Source organism: Xenopus laevis, chromosome 2S (genome assembly GCF_017654675.1).
Source record: "Xenopus laevis strain J_2021 chromosome 2S, Xenopus_laevis_v10.1, whole genome shotgun sequence".
Classification (NCBI taxonomy): Eukaryota; Metazoa; Chordata; class Amphibia; order Anura; family Pipidae; genus Xenopus; species Xenopus laevis.
In genome coordinates, this window is record NC_054374.1 from 42,051,264 (window position 1) to 42,078,637 (window position 27,374).

Genomic DNA, 27,374 nt, shown 5'->3' on the forward strand with positions numbered 1-27,374 from the left:
AATTTGATCGAACTTGACCAATTCAATGGTCGAAGTAACCAAAAAAATACTTCGAACATTCGAATTATTCACTCGAGCTTAGTAAATCTGCCCCTTGGTGTGTATGAAAACTAACCTATACAACAGCAGCAATGCTTTAGCAGGTAATTGTCACCTACCACTCAGCTAGGGTAGGTCTGTAAAGCAGACAACATCAAGAAAAAGGACCAAATAAGATTATTTCAGTGTTCCTTAAGGGAGATTTGGTTTGGGTGACCCAATGTCAACATCAAGTCAACGTGGTATGGTTAATGGTTGCACTTCCACCAGGGAAATGTTCGATCTATCTACTAAAAGGTGGTTGAGAAGTTCAGCAGTCAGAGGCCTCACAGGTATCCTCCTTGGTAGGTATTTGAAATAGGCTGTCTAGTGCCGGGTCTCACACTGAAGGTCAAACCTTGGTAGGAAGTTTGAGGTCTGCAATTATAAACAAAATTAAAGGATCAATATTTTATAATATTTTATTTTATATTAGTATTTTTAACATTATTTAACAACATTGGCTCAGGACTTCATTGGTGAGGACAGTTGCCCAGTGCATGTTAAAGGCACCTCAAGGGCAAAACCTATAATCTAATGTCAGCCATCTGTAATTTACAAACCACACTGTGCACATCTTTTAACAGCTCTGAAAGCTTTGCTGGCTAGGGGCCCACAAGGCCTAGTAAAGCTACATTGTTGTACAAGAATGAGGAAGACAAATAATTACTGTAAAATCTACACATTCTTGCCATGCATGTTCTATATACAGTAATCCTTTTTCTATGAACCACAATATCTCATATTACAATAGATATTATATGGGGGAAAAAAACACGTAAAACACTTCCTTCAGTCTTGTACATTAAAAGTTTACTCATCCAACACATGTATTGAATCAGTTATCTGGAAACCTCCATTTTAATCAAATAAACATTTTTTAAAATGATCTCCCTTTTCTAGGTTTTAACAAAACAAGTTCCTTGTGCGTAATATAATTGATCCTTATGATTGCATTAAATAAATTGTTAGTATACTTAAGGTATAGAGAACCAAATTATGAAAAGGCCCCTTATACGGAGAACCCCAGGTACCATACATTCTGCATAACAGGTCCCTTACCTGTATAACAAATGTGTTACTACTTCTAAAAATCAAAACATGTACCCTGACAAAAGTATAAGCTTTTCTTTCACTTATAAAGTAATTCAAGACAAATCACATACTTTTCCACTCTACCTGCTCCTCTCCACATTCTGAAACAAAGATTTTCAAGAGAGCAGAGATCTCCATTCTCCAGCTATAATTTATATAAATATGTTCTTATATATATTCTTTATATTATGCAATAGCAAGGCTTCAGTCAATGAAATTTCTCTCAACATCTGTTAAGTTCAGAATGGGCTTTTATTAGAAATACTAATATGCTAAACTGTACCAGTGCAGTTGCCAATAGCAGCCAATCAGCAATTCATTTGACCTATTGAAAGCAAATCAAATATCTGACTTCTGACCAGTCTGCAGCAAATGGCTCTTTGAAGTTATACCTACAAGCTCCACCCAACTGTATGCTTCATACCTTTGGTTTCTGAAATGGGCACCCCAAGGCCGCGCTGTCCTAGCACCCAACCGCCCGCCCACCTTTTCGTGTGTAAACCCCCCTCCCCTCACCAGGCACACATATGCCAGAGCACTGGGAAGCTGTGCATCACCAGTGCTTCTTAGAATGCAGCTGGGCGGCATGCTGCCCCTAAAATTTTGCCCCCCTAGGCCCAGGCCTTTGTGGACGCACCGCAATTCCAGGCCTGCTTGTGATAAATCTTAATCCTTAATTTAATACAGAAATGCCTGTTGTGATTTATTTAAAAATAGGTTTATTTAGAGAATTACAGTAATCAGCACTCACAAAACAGTGATACAGATTTTACTCAGATAGCTTAGCAGCTAAATTCTCGGTGGACCTATGGAAATACAGTTTGAAGTTTGAAAATGAAAAATACCTACGCTATCATTTCTGTACTCTTGATACTGCCTCAATCACTGGAATCTTTGGTGCAACAGCTCACCGTTGCAGGGACAACTCAGGTTTACAAACCTCAATAAAACATGTGGAAAAAGATCTGAGGGGTAATTTACAAATGGTGGGGCAGGAAGCAAAGTGCAAAACTTCAGGCACAAGTTGCCATGTATTTCACAAATGGCCCTCTTGCAAAAAAATCTTCAGTAGTGCCAGGCAATCATTGCAACCCCTAACTGTGCCCGATCCATGCTCCCCACCCACTAACATGCCTTGCTCCCCTGTTCACTCTCATGTGGGAGGGCAACTGGGAAGGGGGGGATCTCTATAGTTATAGAGCAGCAGTCCCCAACCTTTTTCACCAGTGAGCAACATTCAGATCTAAAAAGAGTTGGGGAGCAACACAAGCATGAAACATGTTCCTGCGTGGTACCAAATAAGTGCTTTGATTGGTAGCCCCTATGTGGACTTGCAGCCTACAGGAGACTCTGTTTGGCAGTACATCTGGTTCTTATGCAACCAAATCTTGCCTACAACAAGCCTGGAATTCAAAAATAAGCACCTTATTTGAGGCCACTAAGAGCAACATCCAAGGGTTTGGGGAGCAACATGTTACTCACGAGCTACTGGTTGGGGATCACTGTTATAGAGGAAGCAGGACCACTGTGTTGCCCAGCCCCCCCCCCCCGACCACTGGGTCTACTTCCCTATAGTTCTGCCACTGCTTGCATCCTAGAATGGAGTGCAAGGACCTACATGCTGTACCGACCAGCATATACTGCTGCTGCATCAGGTAGGCTGCTGGCATTGTGATCTGCACCTAGTTCTGCATCCAAAATCCAGCACTAGCTGCAGCCAGACCCCAGACACAAATGAAACTTTATTGTGTTAATTAAAATGCAGTTAGACTGCAAACAGTCGAACCCTACCAACTGCTTATTGGATGTGTCCCTGGTTTTTCTTTCAGATAATCTAGTAATGCTATCCTAAAGTGATGTACCTGTAACCCTCCAGATGTGAATTTTGGAAAATGTAGTTTTACATAAGCTTGCCTATCCCCTATGTTAAAGTAGCAGAGGTCAGTGTAAACTCATGGATGAGAGGCATTATAAGTATACTATATAGAATGTAAGTGAAATATTAAAAGCACATAATTGTAATTGCCATGAGAATATATTTTTTTTCTACTAGTCTGATTGATTTAGCAGAGCAATTGTAGGTGTTTAATAATAGGCCCAGTACAAAGGCCAACCTCCTCATTGGTACAACCATTCATTTCTGCTATTCAGTGTCTAATACATTGCAGGTAGCTCCTGTAGAAGGACGTACGTTCTGCAAAATTGGTACTGAAACCATGGAAATTCTTTGTGTGCGAACAAAGAAGTCATTGCCTTAAAGCAGCTCCCACGCAAAATTAGCCATTAAACCCTTCTCAAATTCTCCATGATTAATATTCATTAATCCATCAACAGCAAAAAGACTAAAGGCAAATGCATTCTTAAAGTGGAAGCATAACTAATCAAATCTGATTGACATCACATTTTGTAAAGCTTCTACACCTGATCTAAACAAGGGGTATGATATTTCTCGATGCCTAGGGTAGAAAATAACCACTGTCACTAGCAGTTTTGTGTCTCACTTGCAAATAAAAAAAATCTACAGACAGAAATAGTGTTGCCAAAGCAGCTTGTCCATAGTTGGTGAAACTGTTCTGCAATAAAAAAAAGCAATAGCATATGAAAAACATCTGCTTGAACTGGGGAATGTCTCAGAAGGAAATTATATACAACAGGTACCGTTTTGACTCCATGTGAATGAGCTAGGAGGCATTGACTTCTGAATCACTACTTGTGATGGTAGAATTTGTCCGCCACAAAATTTCTCAGTGAATCTCCAGTGAAATTTGCGAAACGGGCGAAAAATTTGCGAATATCAAATTTTGCCGCTGGATGTCCATTCGCCGCCGTCAAAATTGTCGCTGGTGTCGTATTTTCACAGCAAATTTGTGAATTTATTCGCTGGCGGCGCAAAGCGGAAATTTGCCATGAATTTGCGGCTGCCGAATAAATGCACCCGTCATTACTCACTACAATTGTCTACACTACCAAGTGTCAAAGTCACCATCACCTTACAAATTTCATCTGGCAAGCACTGAGTGAAGTGTCCCCTGGCAATCATGCTTCCCTAGACTTGGCAAAGACCACTGAAATGTATGGCATGAAAATAATAAACCCAATAAACTTACAAAGGAACTGGTGTAGCCCATAGAACTGCATAATACATCAATTTCTGAAAGGGCAAGTGAACCCCAAAATAAAAACTTGCCTAATAGAGGAAAACATAATTCTAAGAAACATTCCAATATATTGCATGTATACTACATAGTTGCAATTTAACTATTCCAACCATTCCAGACCAGTACATTCCTCTGATTGGTTATTGAATGTTTTGCCTGTGTTTATTGTCAGCCTGTTATTCATGTACAGTATTTACTACAATGGCTTCCTCCATTTCCATTATCATGGGTTTCTGAATATTTGTTTTGTGTGCCTTTGTCTGTCTTTGCAAAGTCTAGCTAAAATCTGAATTTGAGCTCTACAAGTTAGGAGAGGTGGCTGTGAGCTGGCCAGTGACTATGGGTAAAATGAGGCACAGCATTGGCAGAAGGAGGGGGGGGGGTTAAGCAGCACAGAGCCAAACAATTCAAGGGAGCAGGGAGGGCACTGTCCACTCGCTAGGGGCCTTACGGACTATTGAACCTATATCTGGGTGTATGTTGATTAAACAACATGTGCATGGAAAAAAAAAAAGAACAAACCTCTGCATATCTATCCACAGGAAGACAAAACAAGTTACTATATTATCTCTAGTTCTTACAGACAGATTATGGAATATTAAATCTACTGCATATGGTGGCATATATCTTTATAGCTATTCATGTTATATGTATCTAAAGTCATCCTATAATGATGAGACAAGGACTATGGCGAGGCAATTTATGAGCCTGAATCATCTCAGCACTGTAAGTAATAAGCAGTAGCTAGTAGTCCCTTTGTATATACAATCTATTTTACAAAATTATAGGTATAAAATATTAATCAATTAAAGACATGTTTAAAACTGTATTCTTATCTACTAATCCAGTGATCCCCCAACCAGTGGCTCGTGAGCAACATGTTGCTCACCAACCCCTTGGCTGTTGCATGGTGGCCTTAAAGAAGACTCTTATTTTTGAATTCTTGGCTTGGACGCAAGTTTTGGTTGCAAAAAAACTAGATGTGCTGTCGAACAGATCCTCCTTTAGACTGCCAGTGCACATAGGGGGTTACTAAATAGCCAATCAAAGCCCTTATTTTGCACACCCAGGAACTTTATTTGTACTTGTGTTGCTCCCCAACTCTTTTTACAGTTGACTGTGGCTCACAGGTAAAAAAAGTTGGGGGGGCTGCACTAATTCATGGTGGTGTATACACAAAGACCTACCTGCTTGGTCTAGAAGCTGGATACTCAGGATTTTGGGCGTTGTATTTCATATCACTTTGAGAAGGTACTGCCCTGATGAGATTTTCTGTGGACACTCTCCTTCCTTGCGCAAGGTACCTTGTTGTAGAGTTGGTACGCCGAGGATCAAAAACCATGGTTGGACTGGTCTGGGGCAGCCTATGGCTATATGGTGTCGGCAAAGCTGCAGACCTTAACGTACTTGTTTTCCCATAGTTTATTGAAGTCTCTGGCTCAGGCATGTACAGTCTTTTCTTAATAAGAGAACCTTTGTGTGAATCTCTAGAAAGTCCAGTGATGGAATGATCATCCAAGTATCTGTCCCTGCTGTTTATTGTCTGGGAAATGATGGTCTGATTTGATTTATAGTTTTGCTCATAGGAGGGCTTACTATAATCAGATATAATATTATTGCCATAAATGAAAGACCTTTCTTTTTGCTCTGTATTATGAATGCTCATGTTTGGCACAGTTGGATTATTCATAAACTGTGCAGGAGGTGGAATCATTTTATATCCCATCTCATCATTTGTCCCCAAAACGGGACTAGATGAAGGGAATGAAGATATATTAAATTTCTCTACTTTTGGAGATATATTATTTTTAGCAATAGGGTGAATGACCTTGATTTGTGGACTTAAAGAGTCCTGTATCTTGTTTGTACTACTGGAATTAAGTATACTCCACCTTCTAGTGTTGTCTTCACTGGGATGCTGAGAGTCAAACATTTGAATGCTCACAGTAGGCTTTGGTTGACCTTGATCAATCCACTCTAAATTGTTTTCATATTTATCTGTACTGCTGCCTAAAAATGAGACAGTACCAGAGTCATTTAAGTAACTTGAGCTACCCTTTAGTAGAGCTTGTTGTGTGGTCTCATCCCTGGGCACAACAACAAATGTTTTAGGATTATTTATATCACTGTTATGAGAAGTTAATGAACTTAACACAACTCCATTAGAAACAGAAACTTTAGGCAGATTACTGCGTTCAATAGAACGTGATCCTTTTTGTGCACGTTTCTTTGCTGCCATGAGCAATGCCATTGGAGAGCATTCATCAACCTTCTCCCCAGTAACTGGGTGATTGAATGCACTTTCATTTTCTCTCAGGGATAATGTTGACTTAACTAAAGATGCTAGAGGAGGTGAAGCTTCCTTAGGCTCTTGATCAGTGTCTGCTTTTAAACTCAAAACTGGCTCTGACTTAGATGGCACTGATGAGACAGGTACTGTGGTCCAACTTCCAGCAGAGACCCTTCTTGCATGATGTGGCTTATATGATGGAATCAGAGTTTCACCAGTATTCAATTCATCTGATGATTTTGTTGGTAATGGAGCTGATTCTACTGTTATCTCCTTGATCATGGGATGTGGAGTTAATTCTACTATTATCTCCTTGGTTATGGAATGTGGAGCTGATTCTACTGTTATCTCCTCGGTCATGGGATGTGGAGCGGATTCTACTGTTATTTTCTTGGTCATGGTATATGATGCAGGCTGTTTATAGTTATAAATTGGTTGACTAGATGCAGGCAAATAATCAGGCTCTGGAATTTTAATATCAGTCATGTTATTCTTTGGAAGCCATTCAGATGTATCAGTATCAGTATCCTCTACAACTGGCTGTTTAGGAAGGAGTGGAACTTTCATCATTAATGAATTAACTAATGTGTTTTCTCCACCTCTTAGTGAAGCTACTTTATCATTAGGTGTCTTTTTTGGACTTTCTGGACCATGCTGAAATTGTTTAAGACTTCCCACTTTTAAGTCTTCTTTTACGGGAGAGGACAGTAAAGCTTCAAGCTCCTGTTTGATTTTTCCAACATTGATTTTTTGATCATTATCGGTATTTATAAAAGATGGCTGAGTATGTCTGGTTTCAGCAGATATATGTTTACTGTGAATCTCTTTAAAAGTATCATCTTTTATATGCAAGATCTTGGGTGGTGTTGATGGTGATATTTGAACAGATGAAGTAGCAAATGGAGGCAAAGGTGGAGGTGCTGGAGGTGCTTTTGGTGGCTGTGGTGGAGCCATTGATGGCAATACTGGTGAAGCACTGAGAGTTGCAGCTTTCGGTGATGATTGAGAGCCTGTTGGCTGGGGAGCTGGGGGAGGGGGTGGAGGAGGTGGTGGAGGATGGAGATTTGTGGCAGATGCCTTCTTTGATAGTAATAGTGGTGAACTTGTTGTTAGAGAAATGGGTGCTGTTGTGAGTGCTGCAGGGAGAGGTGGAGCTGGTGGAACTGATGGTGGATTTGATGGCACTACAATTGGAGGAGGTGGAGGGGCCACTGGAGGTGGGGATAGAGGAGTTTTAATCACTTTTACTGGTTCTGTATTTGATCCACCTGCCATGGCATCTAACGGCTTCTGTATATCCTCATCTTTTTTAGAATGTGGATTGGTATTAAATAGTTTTTGATTTTCTCCTAATATAAGTTTAAGTGAAATAATGTTAACAGTGGGCTTTGAGCTTTTTGACATCTCTGATACATAGCTGTCTTTTTTCAATGCTGTCCTATCCTCGAATGCTTTGGACCCTTCCTTAACACTATTTTTCCCTGACATTGTTGATGCAAAGTCATTGTTAATTTGCCTGACCTTACTGGTTTGTTTCTCAGGATTTTCTCTGAAACAATGCTCCTTAGAGGTATTTAATGCTGTATTTTCTTGGTCAGCACTATTTGAATTAACTTTGTTGTTGCCACTCTCAGTTTTTCCTGGCAGTGAAACATCCATTTTAGCTTTTAGATCTGTTAAACCATAGCTTTCTGTATTTGTATTAATAGCACTAGCAATTTCAATTGTGTGACTGGTCTCCATACTTTTGGCTTCACTTGGTGTATCCATTATGATCATAGATTTTCTTTTGTTTAGTATATCATTTAATGAAGACTGTTCCCGGCCTGTTGAAAAAAGTTTGGCCTGCATAGTTGGATTAAAACTTGATTGCATTGGAGATGGTGGAGGATCTTTAGTATATCTAGTATTATCAGTCTGCTGGTCAATATATTCTTGCAGTTGTATTGATGATGTCCTTGTTGGGGCAGGAGGTGGTACTTTGAATAATCTTGGCAAACTGGAATTGGGATCCATATTGGAATTTGTTTGTCCGTGGCTTGGTTGAAAAATGGAAGGATTTAAGGAGATTCTGTTTGGTAAACCCACTGGTAGATCATTGGGCAGATTATTCAGAACAGTTTCAGATTTCCATTTCGATGCACTCTGTAATTGCTGGTTACTGAGTAATGGAGGAGGTGGAGGAACAAAATTGGGCACTGAAAGTGCAGTGGAGTTGGGTGTGGGTGGTATTAGGTCTGGTGGACTAGGGGTCCCAGGACAAGACTCTGAAGGTGAAAGTGGGCTTTCATGAGGTGGATCAGGGGGTGGCATGTTAGGAGGTGGTGGTGGCGGCATAGATGGAGGTGCGGGTATTTCTTCAGGATAATCATCATAATGCATATTTCCCCTCAGATCTCCTATAGAGCTGTACATTCTGTAGTGCCCATTTAGATTTAATCCATTCTCTAAAACAAACAATGAAAGTGTAGTGAATATTTGGAAGTAAGCGTATATAAAAACATTTGCTTAGCAAAGCAAAAAAGTCTTGTCCCCATATGTCAACCTTAGTGGCATTAAACCAACATATCTTACCAATTGGATGATGTTCAACAAATACCTCTGGTACAGAAGGTGTGGGCACTGCCATGCTCTACAAGAGAAAAATATATTACAACAGGGATTAACACTCAATTAAAAAAAAAGAATATACAGGATCAGTAAAACACACATATGCAATGGAATAAAAGGGATATGCCTTCCTCTAATAAGGAGGGGAGATTAAATTAAATATATACCTTTTATATCTAAAGACCCATGATGTGACTTGTGTATAGGGATCACTTTTTATCAATATATACCAAATGAGTGCACTTCAGTCAACTATACAGGCATCATAGTGCTTATACCCTGCAAAAGAGAGTCTCTAGTTTAGCATTACATTTTCTGTAGTGTACAATTCAGTAATGTAGTTCAACAGCCAAGTGCTCCAAAATGCTGACCTAGACACATTCGGTAAGGTGCAGCAGGAATAAAATAATGATAATAGTTAATTGTGCAAAGCCATAAGTTCCATGCAGGATGTTGCTGCTTTGCAGAGAGATACCAAAATTTGAAATTCAAAATTTGAGTTTGCATTTTTTAACTTGATTTACTGCAAATGCTAATATATGCGAATATACATATGAATAGTTATGAAGAAAATACAAGGTCAAAAGAACAAAAGAAAGCAAACTCTAGCACATTTATATAGAAGCCAATAGGAATAGTCTTGAACAACTTTATTTCCCAGTTAAATAAAACATTCAAGCCTCTTTGAAAATAAATTGTTATTTTATGTAACTTTTTTTTGTTGAAAACCCACAAATATTATGTTGCATTTTAAACAAAGTTGCACTCTCTACATAATAATTTTAATTATTTAAAGAATACTTGCTAACTCTCATTGATTTAAAATTCTGCCAAGTACCCCTCTAAATGAAGACAGAAATGACAAGGTATTTAAGTAAAATTAATAAAATTCTAAACCAACTTCAGTTTTTTTCCTTGTGTGTGCAAAACATTTCTCTACCTATAAAATCTCATATAAAAATCTCATATAAAAGCCACCTTGGGGTAAAAACAAGCACAATTACAATAACAACTAGGGTTGCCAACAATACTGTATGCAGTTGGCATTGGTTACATAGTTGAGTTGTGTTGAAAAAAATCAAGTTCGACTCCTCCAAATGAACCCTGTATGCACTGGGGTTCATTTGTAGGGGTTGAAATTTATTTTTTTCAACCCAACTCAATTATGTTCGTATACAGACCTACTATATCAAAATACTCACATATATATTGCCATTGCCTAGTTATAGGTACTATATTTTTTATTGCCTTTATTAACACTATATACTGTGAAAGAAAAGTTTTTGGCATCTAGTGCAATCCTTTATTGTGGGAATTCTAATACCCTAATCCTATACAGAGGGAGACACCCCCCCCCAAATGTGTCTGATGCACTAACACAGGGATACCCAACCTTTAGAACCCGTGAGCAACATTCAGAAGTAAAAGGAGTTGGGGAGCAACACTAGCATGAAAAATGTTCCTGGGGTGCCAAATAAGGGCTGTGATTGGCCATTTAGTAGCCCCTATGTGGATTGTCAACCTACATTGAGGCTCTTTTTGGCAGTGCACCTGGTTTTTATGTAGCCAAACCTTCAAGCCTGGAATTCAAAAATAAGCACCTGCTTTGAGGCCACTGGGAGCAACATCCAAGGGGTTGGAGAGCAACATGTTGCTCACGAGCTATTGGTTGGGGATCACTGCACTAACATGTAGGAAAAAGGATTTGTAATGAACAAAAACCAGTTAGCCACTGCAAAAATATGTCTATCGGTTAATGTGAAAACCAAAAGCGAGTGAGTGATGTTACCGCAAGGAGCAGGTGTCTGGGATGGTTATGGTCTAATAACTTACCAATTTTACATCCTATCTTATTCCACACCACCAGACCTATGTGACTGTGGTATATTGCAGTATAATGAAATGAATATTTGACAGAGACTTGTTGTTGCTCGAGTATCAATTAAGATGTCTTTATGTACAGAGTAATGGATTGCCCCATCATTCCCTAACATTTTGTTTCCTTCACTGAAACTTTGTTTCAGTTTCCAACTCAAAGCCACCTGTAAGGCAGAATTGCTGGCCTCTGAGCCACCCTAATCATAAATAGTAATAAGCAGTAATAAATTACTTACATTTGTAGAGACTGGAAGCAGAGGTCTAATTCGAGGCCCAGGGCGAGCTTTCAAAGTTGCACTTCCAGAATCATCTAAAAATGAATATGACGATGGCATATCTGGGAAAAGACCACAAAATAGAAAAAAACATTTGAGACAAGGATTCACTGTTCTGTTGGTGAATAAATATTGTAATTACACAGCATAGAACTGAATAATGTAAGTTAAAACTGAAGTACCATTTAAACTGTAGTAAAAAGTGACTTTTATAGTATTATTGAAAATTATGTGCTTAACGTATTTCAGGAATGGATCATGCCAGAGTGTAAAAAGTGATGCTTCTCCAAACTTAATGAACGCTCTTATGTTGCTAAAACAATTGTGAATGAGCCTTCCCACTTGCTTGCAGGATACCACAGATTTTTTTAAAAAAAAAAATGCAATGAAAAATATAAGGACAATGACGCATGGAGATGCACAATAGATATAAACAGTCTTTATACCTGTATAAGGAATATGTAGTATGTATAAAGAAAAAAACTTTGCCAGAGTAAGGTGTAACCAATGCAAACATAACATGTTTGTGCAACTTTTTGAAATAATTTTTGTCTAAAACTGACTCTGGAATTTACAATCAGTTTTATAGACCTGGCAGCAAATTTACTAAAGGGTGAAGTGGCTAACTCTGGCAACAATTTGCCAGCATGACGTCATTTTGCCAATTTACTATGGGTTCTGGCATAAATTCTCTAGCGGAGTGGACCTACTCTAGCTTTACTTCGCACCCTTACACCAGACGAAGTTGCTCTATGGCAAAGGGATGTAACTACGCTAATTCACTAACTTGCGGATTTTACTGAACGTTACCTCTTGCGCCAGACTTGCCTTCACCACTTCAGACAAGGCAAAGTGCAATAGAGTAGATAGGAGTCTCTTCTAAAAAATGCTGCTCCTGGTACTTTAAGAGCGAATTTCTGGGGGAGGGGGGGCAGCAGCAACTTTTTAAAGGGTGATAGGCTGAAAAAGATTGTAAAATTTTTTTTGGGATACCCTCCTTCCCCCTTACATTTCCTAACATATGACACCTAAACTAAACAGTGGCCAAATGTGTAGAGCAATAGAACAACTTTCTTTTATCTTAGAAAGGATTCTCAGGCTTGTGTAGTGTAATATACTTTTTTTAGCATATAAGTCCATTATATTTGAACTTGGCGCAGTTTGCAAATTAGGCATCGCTAGCATAACTTCGCTTTGCTTGACGAATTAACGCTAGTGCAACTTCGTTACCTTTCTGAGCGCAACTTCAGATTTTAGTGAATTTGCGGTGCCCTGGTGAAATGCGGCAAAGGCGTCCCTAGCGCATTTTTGACGCTTAGTGAATTTGCTCCTTAGGGTACAAATAAGACTCCACCGTGTACTGTCATTTCTAATTATAAAGTGGAATCTGGCCTAAATTTACAAAACTCAGGGACAGATTTATCAAGGATTCAAGTTTTTTTGTGGGCCAAAACTCAAAAATATGAATAAGAATTTAGGAAACTCAAAGGTTCAAGATCTATCTAAGTGCAAAAAAACCCTAGAAAACCTCAAATGTAAAAATTCAACGTCTAAATTCCGGTGTGTTCATGTAGAGGTCAATGAGAGTCGTCCTCAACTTTTGGTTGATACAGTAAAAACATGAAGGCAGCTAAATCGCATTCTACTAATCATTTCCAATCAACTGCGTTTTTGAGACTTGAGTTTCTTAATTTTGTATATTAAAGTTTGATGAATTTTCATGTTTTTTTTCGATTTAAAAAAAAAACCCTCAAAATTTCATTTTTTTAAAATTTTTTTGAAAAATAAATATGCCTCCCCATGAAACACTTTTTGGATGACATAGCCTTTATTTGGAGGTTACAGTAACATTTATAAGCATAATAAGGCACATCCCACTATAAAATTCACTTTTGACATATAAATATAAATTTGGCAGATGTAACGTCACCTGCAGGTGGATCGTTGTTCAACAATCTATATAGGATATACACAGAAAAGAACAAAGCACTTATGTATAATATTTTCCAAACCCCTGGCACCCAGCAAGGCCTTCCCAAGGGTCAATTGATGTGGGCTAAGTCTATCATCGTCACTATCGGGAGGGATTTTGAACAGGTAACTGAAATAACTAATAAATTCCTTCAGAGGGGTTACCCACAAGGATTTTTGAACAAAGGGGGGTAGAAACATTGCTTATAGAAAATATACTGACTTATACCTCCAAACATCGAAGTGACACCTGCATAACTTTTCTTACAACATTTGACACTCGTTCTAGTAAATACTGGCAGAACAGGAAATCCTCATGGGCAATTTACAGATTAGCCTCTATTTTCATATGGGAGAGGAAAGAATTTCAGAGATCTGTTGAAGAAATTGGAGGTCCCTCCCAAATTAAGGTCCTAAACAATGTGTTTAGTGGACACATGTGGCAGTATGTATGTAATCATATAATAGGAGGAGCCACTTTCCATTTAGTGCATGAAGATGGTGGCTTTGGTGTCTGGTATCACTCAATAAATCTTCTATGCACCAGGTCTAGAAACCTATAGCAACCAATCAGAAGGTAACATTTGCTGGCAAATATCTCAACTATTGCTATAGGTGACTAGAGCAGGCACAAGCTGTATCAATTAATACATTACAACTGAGTATTCAGTGGTCGCTGACTGCACATCAATAATAAGGGGCATATTTATCAAGGGTCGAATTTCGAATTGAAAAAACATCGAAATTCAAATTCAAAAAGACCAACCGAAATTAAGTCGAAGTTTTGTTTTGGTTGAATAGGTCCATTTTCGATCGAATAGGTCATTCGAATAGCGCATTCCATCCAAGGTTTTTCCCAAAAAAAAAAAGTCCACCAATTGACTCCAAAAAGGTTCTAGGAGATCCCCCATAGGCTAAAACAGCAATTCGGCAGGTTTTAGATGGTAAATGGTTGAAGTCAAATTTGAAAGAGACAGTACATGGTAAATTTTGAAATTCAAATTTTTTAATTCTTTTCAAATTCGAATCGAATTTGGACTATTCCCTAGTCGAAGAAAAAAAAGAACAGCTCGAAATTTGAATTTTTTTCATTTGATAAATCTGACCCTAAGTCTGACCCTAAGTCTGACCCTAAGTCTGACCCTAAGTCTTTAGTTTTAAAATGTAGGAACTGGCCCACAGGTGGAGGGGGGGGGGTGAAGTTAGAAGTAGAAGCTATAAATAATCTTTACATATAAATGGTAATATTTGTTGGGGAAAACAATAGCTGTTTATTTTGACAACTATATTATTGCCATAAAACTTCCTTTACCCAAACTGCATCTACTGTAGATAGCAAATAACTGTGTACAGACTAAACTACATTCCACAAATTCCCTTCCCCATCCCTCCTGAAATACAGGTAAGCTAAGAAAGAAAGTTATTTAAATACTTCATATAAAATTCAGTAGGCAAACACTGTCGATCCAGCTAGTGATCAGGAGGTTATGAACAGAGAGCCTTTTCCACACCAAGATTAGCTGGTGGGTGGGGGTTCAAGGTTAGGGAGGCCAGCATTTGGTTAATAATTCGTTTATAGTCAGTAGACATTTCATGTTGATATTTGGATACATCCAAAAATAATAATTTCAGTGCATGAATCCAACACATTTATGCAGATTGCTCATCATGTCCCTGATTATGTTTAGGGATGCACCAAACACTGCTTTTTATGGTTCGGCCAAATACCGAACCAAATCTGAACCTGGAAATACCGGATGCACACATTTGCCGCAGAATGCAAATTGTTTCAACATACCTCCCAACATTTTAGAAATAAAAAGAGGGACAAAAAAGTTGCGTCTAGTGCGATGAAATTTTTGGACCACAACCGTTTTTGTGGCTACACCCCCTAATTACCATGTTCATTTTACAGAACATATTTCTGTGGGTTTTTTTCAGTTTTGCAAATGAAGTTTGTGCCAAACTTAAAACATAGAATTAGCATCACAAGGCTCAGAAGCTAAAACTGGGCTTTAATGACCTCTTTGTAACCTATATGAGAATGCTCTGTTATGGTGCCCAACAGATATTTGAATGTTTGCCACACGGAGATTAGGTATTAACATGGTTGCGCGTTATCACTTGTTAATTTAGCTGTTTATATTGCTGAGAATTGCCTTGTTCTTATTTTCTTTTACCACGGGCAAATGTTATTGGGCAACTAGAATGCATGCATTGGAAAACGTCTCCATACAACACAGAATAGTTTATTGTCTGGATTCATTCTATGCAGTAAATGACATGCTACAGAAAAATACACCATTTTGCTAACTTTGAGGTCAGACTCCTTCTTTAAAACCACAACCAATACACTGCTTACTAATCATGGCATTAGTACTTCACAAAGGCTGGTACCAGAGATACAACCCATTACTGCTACAAACTGTTGTTACACAGAGAAATTACATAAACGTATGTGTCAGCATATTAGTACTGGCTTCAGAAAACACAAGCATTGCACTTTCATCATTTAAATTACACTTGTATTTGAGAACGTTATCAAAACATGTTGTATGTCCCGGTTTTTCCCCATCAGCAATTATTTGCCTTGGTTAAACAAAGCATTCAATCACACCCTGCTCATTCATTTATTCATGATGACTATCTAAGGACATTCATTCCAATCAGCACACCAAGGAAATATTCTATGAGGATTGTTCCTAATGAGTCATTGGTTGTTTCACAATAAAATGACATTTTCCAGATTTTGAGCAGGACAATGGGATGCTCACAAGCTCCACCTGGACCACAACCTACCCTACCTCCTATTTTTTACACCAGCAGGTCCGAAAATTTACCCATACACACTTTTGACAGGAGCATGCAGGCCAAAGAACAACTGAGGCATTTTACAATTTTTGTGCATCATTCACTACAGGTTAGACAGCTACAAGAGGAGGCAATGAGTGATCACTTCCCTATCCACAACCTGACAGTCCTTTAATTACAGCTCCTATATTTATAGCTGGTTTGGTAACTTGGAGTTAGAGTATAAAAGATTTGTACACTATGCCCAATGCAGATACCCGACATATGATTTCCAGCTGTGTTCTGTATTCTACAGGTGGTTACCCAGCAGCTGCATTACGTTATTCACAAACACTTGTCATGTCTCATTCCAGAGGGCTCTGTGGGAGACTGTGAATTATGTTCCACTGTATAGCCTGAATAGAGCCATTTCCAATGTATTGGGACAAACTGTTGCATTTTTCTACCACCAATTTCTGTTTCAAATATAGATAAAACCTTCAGCTTTACAGGTTGCATTTAATTATTAGAAGACAAAATCAAGGCCACAAATATGTGATATTCTTGCGACATTTAGTCCTGTCCTGCAAGTCCCCCAGTGACTAGACCTGTCACCAGAAATGTTATTACCACCATGGAAAGCGACATGTTATGTTAGTGGTTGTTGTCAACAAGTGAGGAATACATCCCCTATAATACTTGCATGCAAATGGGGGGGGGGGCACTATACATATTATACATATTTCATTGTTACTAATAGTGAAGAAAGCTAAGAAGAAAAGATAAAAATACATATGGGAAGGGCAATTATTATTTTTAGAGAACAGATGTCAATAAGCTACAGGTATGGGACTTGTTATCCAAAATGCTAGGGACCTGGGGTTTTCCAGATAACAGATCTTTCTGTAATTTGAATCTCAATACCTTAAATCTATTAGAAAATCATTTAAACATTAGATAAACCCAATAGACTGGTTTTGCTTCCAGCAAGGATTCGTTTTATTTTAGTTTTGATCAAAAAAGGTACTGTTTTATTATTACAGAAAAAAAGGAACTCCTTTTTAAAAATTTGGATTATTTAGATCAAATGGGGTTTATGGGAGATAGGCTTTCTGGATAAAAGATCCCATACCTCTATAACAGAGGCTCAGAGAGCACATTCCCTGCAAAACTAGCGCCAAATGAATTTTCCAGCACTCTAAATATGCTGACAAAACAATATGCTGTGGGGATCATTTGCTTATCACACAGCCTTAGACTAACGTTATTTGGCACTCACGAATACTGGTATTAAAGGAGAAGGAAAGCTACCAAAGCAGTTTATTACCAATAGATTAGCCACAATAATGCAAGTTAGAACACTATATTTATTCTGTAGAATGCTGTACCATACCTGAGTAAACAGCTCTAGAAGCTCTCTGTTTGTTTAGGACAGCAGCTGCCATATACTTTGACGGTTTACTGGTGTATTTATATAGACTGTTCTAATGAAGCTTACTTACTTTTAATCTTTCCTTCTCCTTGAAAAGAAAAACGACTGTATTAGATGTCTCACAATTTTAATAAGCGAAAGTATTAGCCTTTGTTTTTATTTTGAGAGAATTATATTTTTGTATACAGAATACATACTTCCTAGCCCATTCTGTAAAAGTCTAATTTAAAGGACTAATACTTTATAAAAGGGACTAGGACTGTTCAGTATTTAATATGAGGAAGCTGACATTCTGCTTGTTTTACAAGGCGACATATGCTTTATACTCACTAAAAAACTGTGCATTGCTTGCTTGAATTTTTTCAATTAGTGACATATGGTTAATTTAAAGAAAAACTATACCCCCAAAATGAATACTTAAGCAACAGATAGTTTATATCAAATTGAATGACATATTAAAGAATCTTACCAAACTGGAATATATATTTACATAAATATTGCCCTTTTACATCTCTTGCCTTGAACCACCATTTCGTGACTCTATCTGTGCTGCTTCAGAGATCACCTGACCAGAAATACTACAACACTAACTGTAACAGGAAGAAGTGAGGAAGCAAAAGGCAGAACTCTGTCTGTTAATTGGCTCATGTGACCTTACATGTGGTTTGTATGTGTGCACAGTGAATCGTACGATCTCAGGGGGCGGCCCTTATTTTTTAAAATGGCAATTTTCTATTTATGATTACCCAATGGCACATACTACTAAAAAAGTATATTATTATAATAATGGTTCATTTACATGAAGCAGGGTTTTACACATGAGCTGTTTTACTCAGTATCTTTTAATAGAGACCTACATTGTTTGGGGGGTATAGTTTTCCTTTAAGGTGAACTTCCCCTTTAAAGATGAAGGTGTGGTCTCTACCCAAGGATCCAGCAAATGTTATGTTTCATATAAATCTGCAGGCCCACACCTTAGAAAGAAGAACAGTTCATAATAGGTGTGGTCTAATATACCTGGAGGAGACCAGGATCACCTTGAGCACTAACATGTTGTTTTCTGCACTGAACCAATACATGACAAGTCTGTATTGACCTTGCTAATTTGTTTTCATAGATCCTCATTATTTAAAGCAGCAAATGTAAAGGGAATACAGGTATATACCTGTTATGTAGTCCAGCATGTTTTGGACCTGGGGTTTTATGGATATAGGATCTTCCCTGATTTTATTATTTATATCATTGTTTGAATCATGTACAAGATGTTATTTCTTCATTACTGACAAAATGGAAATCAATTTTTTTTAAAAAATGAATTGATTAAAATGAGACACGGTCTTTCCTTAATCCAAAGGATTCAGATGACGGGTTTCTGTATAAAGGATCCCATACCCATAATTAGTTACTTAATGGGACAAAATAGCTTATGGGATCATATAGCAAAAGACTGTTTTGGAAGCTTTTACTCTAGCAAACAGCAATTTATATCTGGCTGGTATGATTTACCTGGATGTAATATAGTGATAAACATGTTAACCATTTCCTGTGCTAGCTCTTCTGGGTGACACTGAACAAAGCAGAAAGCCTTCATAGAGGGCTTGGTCAGGATAAAAGACCCAACCCAGGGGTAGGAATAGTTTTAATGAGTAAAATCCCTACCTAGGAAGTATATTAAAACTACAGTTAAACAACATCAATATAACTAGAAGACTTATATACTCCAACCATGAGATCATAAACCAATAGTTATAAAATGCAAGTAATTATATAATAATAATATAGCCTTCATAAATACTATTACCTTTCAATCTAGATACGCAAATTGAAGTATGAAGTACAAGTGACCTATTCATCCTTATTCATATACACAAGGATAATAATAGCACCCCCTGGTCTCTGGCCTTTTATTTGTAATGACACTAGGCTCAATTAGAATTCAGAGGTGGTATGAATATATGTTCCAGGACACAGTCCTAAAGCACCCTCTAAATCATTATCACTTGAGGTTGAAGTCCTCCAGCAAGGGCGTAACTACAGAGGAAGCAGAACCTGCGGCTGCAAGGGGGCTCCATGAGGACCCAATTAATGAGCAATTTCAACATATATTTGTAAAACAAGGCAACCTCTGGCTATGTTGGGGGCCTAAAAATTAATTTGCTGTGGGGCCCAGTAATATCTAGTTATGCCACTGTCCTTCAGTTATTCCAGGGGCATAATAATTATGCAGTGCAAAAATAAATTTGGCAAATAAAACAAGGTGTTAAGCTGTGTAAAATAAATGGCGAATTTGTGTGTAATTTTCGACCATGAGAACACCAGATTTGACGCCATTATTTTACACTGCTTCCGCCCTGTAAAAAAAATCACACTGTTTTTTACACAGCAAAGCCTGGTGATGTGTGGTGTATTATCCTGCTGTTTATTTTTACACAGCATAATAAATATGCCCCTAAATCAAAGGTCCCCAACCTTTTTAAACCCATGAAAAATGTTCCTGGTGGCGTGCCAAATATGGGCTATTTGGTAGCCTCTATGTGGACAGGCAGTCTGAAGGAAGCTCTGTTTGACAGTACATCTGGCTTTTATATTCAAAAATTAGGACCCGTTTTGAGGCCCTGGGAGCAACATTCAAAGGGTTGGTGAGCAAAATGTTCAGGAGACTGTGTATTAACTTATTCACTCCACAGAAGGTGTGGTGCATCTAAACACCTTATCCCACCAGTTAGGAGTTAAACTAACTTACATATATGTATAGAGTCAAACTAACCTAACCTCTTCATCTAATTCTGGTAGAAGCGATAACAGGTAGAAAGCACAGATTGTTCTTCTTACTCAAGAAGCCGTATGTGGCAAAATCATAACAAATAACCCTGTTTGGTACTTACAGTATAGTTTTATAGGTATTCATTCACATTTTTTTAGAATTTTGTAAAACTCAAAATATGGCCAATCAACTTCTGACACAACTGCACTAAAACTGATGTATTAAAACAGTGAGACCAATGACCCCATTGAGAGAATACGTGATGATGACTAGTGAATGATTTTTTTTTAATACTTTCAGTGTTCCTACTGCTAGTCAGTAAATCATTACTTATCCATGAAAAAAAACAAAGAGAAAATACTTTAAGGACTAAAATAAAAATAAAGTACAAACATACAGGAATGGCAAAATTCTGCTTGGCAAGAAGGGAAAATAATCTGGCACCACATGTAGGGCAGAAGGCCAAAACTCGACCATACCCAAAAGTAATGTAATTTAATGGAAATTTTGAATTTTAATTTAGTGCCCCATGACTGAGACAAAATAATCATCCAAACATACTGGACACCAAATTTAAAGTACCTTAAGTTTTAATGCTCCTAAATGCCAAGAGACAGTAAATGATGATTATGAGGTCCTAAAGAATTCCAGTAAACTATATCTAAAACAAGCTTTAAAATGTTAAGCTATAAATACAAGTATATGGTACCTTTAATTGAACTGTTAATATGATGTCGAAAGTGATATATTGAGCCAATTTGCAATTGGTTTTAATTTTTTTATGATTTATAGTTTTTAAAGGAGAAGGAAAGGCTAAAATAAAAAGGTTAAACAAACAGAGAGCTTCTAGAGCTAGTATCATAAAGCATTCTGCAGAATAAATATAGCATATTGTGGCTAATCTATTGGCAATAAACTGCTTTGGTAGCTTTCCTTCCTTCTTATTTAGCAATCTGGTTGCTAGTTACCCTATCAAATATGCATTGAGTTGAATAAGAGACTGGAATACGAATAGGAGAGGGCCTAAATAGAAAGAGGAGTTATTAAAAGTAGAATTTGTTCTTCCATGGGGTCAGTGACCCCGATTTGAAGCTGGAAAGAGTCGGAAGTAGATAATTCAAAACCTATAAAAATTGAAGAATGAAGGCCAATTAAAAAGTTGCTTAGAATTAATCCTTCTATAACATACTAAACATTAACTTAATGGAAAACCACCCCTTTAACAATGGGTTGCATATAGAATTCTAGATTTAATCTATAAAGCTGCTTTATGATTTAAGCTTACAAAAAGAAAATGAAGAAAGGACTGCCTGTCTCTGTTTAAACCCCATAGGGCTTTACTTAATACACATATTGTTTTCTAGTAAGTATTGGATGATCTATTCTTTTACATGGGAATATATATATCTATAAAATGTGGAAATTATAGGATGACTGCATCCTTTTAAATTCTAAGTTAGAGAACAGAAAGGCATATAATTACAAATAAAAAATGATTTACTATAAATTGTTTTAGGTGCTGAAATATCCAAATTGGTGAATTAGTGATTGTAACCTGCCATTTAACTAAAAGTGCAGAGGCTTGTTTCAGCAGATGATGAACCAGACAGAATAAATGGTTGCAATAGGTAATTTATGCCTTTAGCCATACACACCCAGTTGTGAGACATACTGTGTGAGCTAAACAGCATACTCAGTATTCCTCAATAAAAATAAAAGCACTAGCAGTGCCAGTGACCTTGCTCAGTAATAACTGTGCCATCATTGATATGTCCATGGTGAACCAGCAACACAACAACAACAGTGTTAATGCCATGTAAAAAATGGACCACTAATTTAGTGCATGCTCTATGGAGACCTTTGTCCTCCATTGTCTCTTAATAATTGCAATAAAATAAAAATTAAAATGCATACAGTGCTTTTTCCCACTACACTACTGTACATCACTGCTTGAACAAGTAGCAATATATATATATATATATATATATATATATATATATATATACACACACACACACACACACACACACACACATACTGTTTAGATCATATAGCTACTATAATAATACTAAAAATATAATTACATTATTCAAAACAGAGCTGGACACCGAAACTGGACACGTACTAGTTTTTCCATCTAAAGTGCAAAAACGTGCTGATCTGGATCTGCAAAATATCTCTCAAATAATGTAAAATTTGAAACACCTTAGGATATCACAGATCAATTCATTAGAAAAGATTTATATGCAAAATAGATATTCTCTGAATGCCACAACAAGCAAGATAAGGTAAAACAAACAAAAGAATAAAAGTTCTTCCAGTTATAGAGAGTACCAGATCTTCTTGGTCAATACAGAAATGATTCAGAACAGAGTGTGCCACATCCCTGTGCTCATGCAAACAGCAGCCGAGTGAGTCACAGGGAAGCCAAACCTGAACCACAACATAAACTCACGGGACATTAAGTAACTAATCACAGGAAAGTAAAATCGCATCCAAGTTTTCTGCAGCAAGGCCATTACTTTGCAGGTGTGGGAGTTTTTTCTACAAATACAGGTATGGGACCTATTATCGGGAATGCTCTGAACCTGGGGATTTTAGAGGATTTTAGGATAACAGATCTTTTTGTAATCTGGATTTTCAAGTCTACTCATGTCAGGCACTTGGATTTGGCCGAATCCGGCTGAAAGGGCCAAATCTCAAAACAAATGCTAGATTCAGTGCATCCCTAGATATAAATAATTGACATTCCAATGCAATACCTCTGGATTGGTCTACTTTTAAATATATTGATATCAATTCAATATAAATCTTAAAAGGAATGTGCAGGAAAACAAAACACATTTTAACGTTATTTTTTACTGTAACAGCTCTGCCCAAAGTCAAAGCAGCTGAATGGAACAGTTTTCTGTAGACAAAATCACTTTCAAAATCACTTGAAAACAGGAAGGGAAGAGCCCCATCTCTGAGGGTTGGAGCATGACTCTCCTTTTCAAAAATAAAAATAGCACAAAATACAGGCAATTTCCAAATAGCTTCATAATACTGATAAATGTTCATGGGCATTAGAGTCGCTATATACATTTTACTTATAACACAGAAAACTTAAGTTAATGATTTTCCTTGTTAATAGGTGTCACTCTGGAGGTGAATGGCAGGTATCTAACATTATAGTTCCCAAGCTTATGGTTACACTCCTAATCATCCAATAAAATTTTTAAAGGCCTTTTATTTTTCAATTTCCCTTTAGGGCAATGGCAGCAGTGTGACTTCATTTTCCTAGGTGCCCCTGGAAAGTAGTGTTTGAGGTTCCCATCCAATTGGCGTTACCACAACCACCTACCCTCCTGTGCCCACAAGTGAATGGATCAGACAGCATGGTTGTAGGCAGGAGGAAGGGTGTCCTGACTGCTGATAGGTACTTACACACTGGATGGTTTGAGCACCATGTTTGTAACAAATCTAGAATTTACAGGCCCTTTATGAGGGGGTGGGGGTATTCTGGATGCTTCTGCATTGCTTTTTCATACTGCTTAAAAATCACAATGCCCAAATTTACCTGGTGTACCATTTTTTTGTTCTGCAACAATTTTCTTCTTTTCTAAATAGCTTTTGTTTTCTGTGCTTACATAATTAGCATTGACCAATATTTGCACTATTCTCTGGCTACTTTACAATTTTCTTAAGGCTCAGATTCAGGAAGATTTAGTCACCTGTGATAAAGCGTCTTTTCTTCAGGGCAACTAGTATCCCCGAACTGCCTCCCACCGTCAATTTAGATTCTAGCCGGCGGGAGGCAGTTCTGAGCGCTTAGTTTTCAGAAGTCGCCCAAAGTTTCCTGGTGAATGGGGTAGGATTAGATGGTGGTAAATGTTTGAAAAGGTTGACTGGGTGACAAGAAGGAACCAAAGCCAAAATTCAACAGCTCTTATTATGCCTCTGTGCCATTACCTTGAGAGATGTTATATATGTCGATTTAAGCTTGCCAAACATCAGCAAAAAGGGGCATGGCTTAATCAAAATTTGAAATTGCCCTTTAAAGGAGTAGGAAAGCTACGGAGGCATTTTATTGCCAATAGATTAGTTGCAATAGTGCAAGCTAAAATGCTATATTTATTCTGTAGAATGTTTTACCATACCTGAGTAAAAGCTCTAGAAGCTCTCTGTTAGTTTAGGATAGCAGCTGCAGTATTAGCTTGGTGTGACATCACTTCCTGCCTGAGTCTCTCCCTGCTCACTTATAGCTCTGGGCTCAGATTACATGAGAGAAGGGGGAGGTTAGAGGAGCAATCTGAGCATGCTCATGCCCATGGCAAGGAGGTTCAAGCTGAAGGCAGGAAGTCTGATACAGAAGCCCATGTGTACACAATAGATGGAAAGAAATGCAGTGTTTCTTTTGACAGAGTACTCAGATTAGCATTACTTTGAGGGTTTACTGATACAGTATATTTAGGTGGATCTTTCTGATACGGCTTACTTAGTTTTTGCCTTTCCTTCTCCTTTAAGCTGAAAGTCTCAGTTCTTCCAAAAGACTTGCTTTTCTTATATAGTTATAATTGTATCTTTTGCTTATCTTAAATTGTTACACATGTAGTGAAGTGTATCTGCTCAGTGTTCTGATCTTTCTGCCAAAATGCCTCTTTTTTTAAGTTTCAGAATCTTTGCATCTTTTTCTGGCATCAGTGCAGGAGATCAAAGAGAAACTGGGGACATTTCAGTAAGAAACCCTGACCGCATGCCAAGCTGTCAAAATCGGGACTGTCCCAAGGAAATCTGGACAATTGGGAGGTATGAACATGTGCGGTTTCTTAAAGCAAACAAGATGCATTACAGTTACAAATGCAAAACATGGATTTAAAACATTTTAAGGGAAAAGTTGATCTAATTATCCTTATGACAAAAACAGCTATATATAGTTTGCTTTATGGCATATGTTTCATCTTTGTCAGTCTATTCTGCTTGCCTCTATTCTGGACTTCAAACTGCTGATTGCTAGGGTGAGTTGCCCCGGTAACTAAAACTCTGTTTGACAGTGATGCTAGAGCCCTAATTATTAGTATTACTGCCAGTTATTTTCCTCTTTAGTTCCTATTCATATTCCTGTCTGTCATTCAAAACATTTCCTGGGAAAGACACAATTTTGCAATGTAAGATTTTAGCCAACTATTTCTATCAGTTTACATATATTATACATATACAAAACACCATAAGAGTTAAGTGCATTTCCACTGTAACACATCTGTGAGAATAGAAAAGTATAGAATTATACAGAATATATAGATTGTTATAGGTAATATAGTAAATGAACAAATGAGTCAATTGGCACGTTTTTTTTTTTAAATAATATTGTGCCCAGGCACTGGTATGAGGATCAGGTGGGATGCTGGGATTTGTAGTGCACCAACAGCTGGAATGTAGATATCAGTATGACAGTTTACTGCAGCACTAAGCTTATGGAGTCATAGCATCTTAGCATTTCAGTGGTGATCCAAATCAGTAATATCATAGCAGTGGAATAATCTATGTCCGGGTTGTTAACCAATGTACAGAATAATGTTATTCTCCTTACTATATCATGAGGGCAAAGGAAAATATTATTCTGTGAAAATCATTTTGTTTAAGAAGAAAGGCAAGCTGTATATACCTGAAATGTGTCTTACAATGGCAGCATTTCCATGCTGTGTTGCATCTTGAAACCCATTTGTATTGCTTCGAGGCTCCCAAATAATATTTTCAGGGTCCAGTACTGTTACCTCCCCCCTAGTAACCTGCTGATTGCTGCCCATACATCAAAGCACATGTGCTATTGTATGTAGAGAACCAGTTTATTCTAAACAAGGTACAGATTTCTATCTCCGGTGCCTATTGAAACCTTACTAATGATTTGTTTTTCCTCCAGAGAAAAATAACAAGAGACAAGCAGGTGGTTACGCACCCACAATAACTACAAATTAGGCCTTTATTTAGTCAATGTTTTCTGACCCACGCACACAGTGTAGAGCTGAGAGAGTAAATTAGAACTTTGCTTTTCAATCAGATACACAACGGTGCGTTGGGCACTTCTTGATCTGCAGAGATAGCCTTCATATTTAGGGTTTCTACTTATTTAAATCACAACAGTGAACTAATTCATATTTAAAGGCAATACACAGGTAGACACACAGGTGATAAAGTCATTCCACCTTAATCCACCCCAGTCACTAACCATGATAGTCAGCTGAGCTTTTCATATTTCCCTGGGGAAGCATCCATGGTGGATTTTCTGCATACAGCGAGTTGTTATTGGCATTTTTCTTCCCAAAAAGCTTGTTCAGGGTCCCCTTCTTCATGGTGTCCGTAATAATGTGTCTTATGAGCCTTTGTACAAAGAAATGTCTTCAGTAATTAGGCATAGGCATCCTTTTTTTTTATCCAAATCAAGCAAGCAGCCTGCTGAAAGCAACAAAACAAGTCTGCGAGGATTATTCACAGGAGGTATTGAAACCTCAGATCCACCTATGTAACAGGTAAATAGCTAATTTCTGCTGGTTCTCTTGCTGACACCCTTTTTCCTACTGTCCCCTCCCTACATAAACTGAACCGGTCGCATTCCTGCTCTTACCAAGCACCACCTTGCAGAGGTAGGACTGTCTAGGTTTAACCTCTCCAGCACTGGGGTAGTTCATCACTCATTCCATATCTGTGAGCATTAGGCCACAACATGCTACCAGTGTAAGTGTGGTTAATAATTGCTGTCAGATCATCAGTTATTTCTGCTGAAATTCTGCCCTCACACAATATACTTTTTCAGTGTCACGTGGATCACAAACAAAGCAAAATACGTCTCTCATCGCCAAAGTCAAAGCTAGCAGTATATATACAACTTATTAACAATTAACTTATTAACAAAAATAAAACATTTAATCTGAAATTGTTTTAAATAAAAAAATAAAGGGATTGTTCACATTGAAGGTCGTGTTCTAGGACTATATACAAAATACTATTTATTCTTTGAGGGTTGTTTTTTTTTTCAAAATATGATTTTTTTGTTTGG

At 37.7% G+C, this 27,374-nt stretch overlaps 1 protein-coding gene across 1 annotated transcript; it reads right to left on the reverse strand.

Annotated features, from left to right (window-relative positions):
• Positions 1 to 26,923, reverse strand: LOC108709373 (uncharacterized protein C6orf132 homolog). The gene is made up of 5 exons (XM_018249143.2): positions 26,547 to 26,923; positions 11,346 to 11,446; positions 9,196 to 9,253; positions 5,519 to 9,068; positions 1 to 456 (listed from the first exon to the last, which is right to left on the reverse strand). Exons 1-5 carry the CDS (start codon positions 26,668 to 26,670, stop codon positions 366 to 368), a joined length of 3,924 nt encoding a protein of 1,307 aa, XP_018104632.1. The 5' UTR covers positions 26,671 to 26,923; the 3' UTR covers positions 1 to 365.
• Between the last annotated feature and the right edge of the window lie 451 nt (positions 26,924 to 27,374).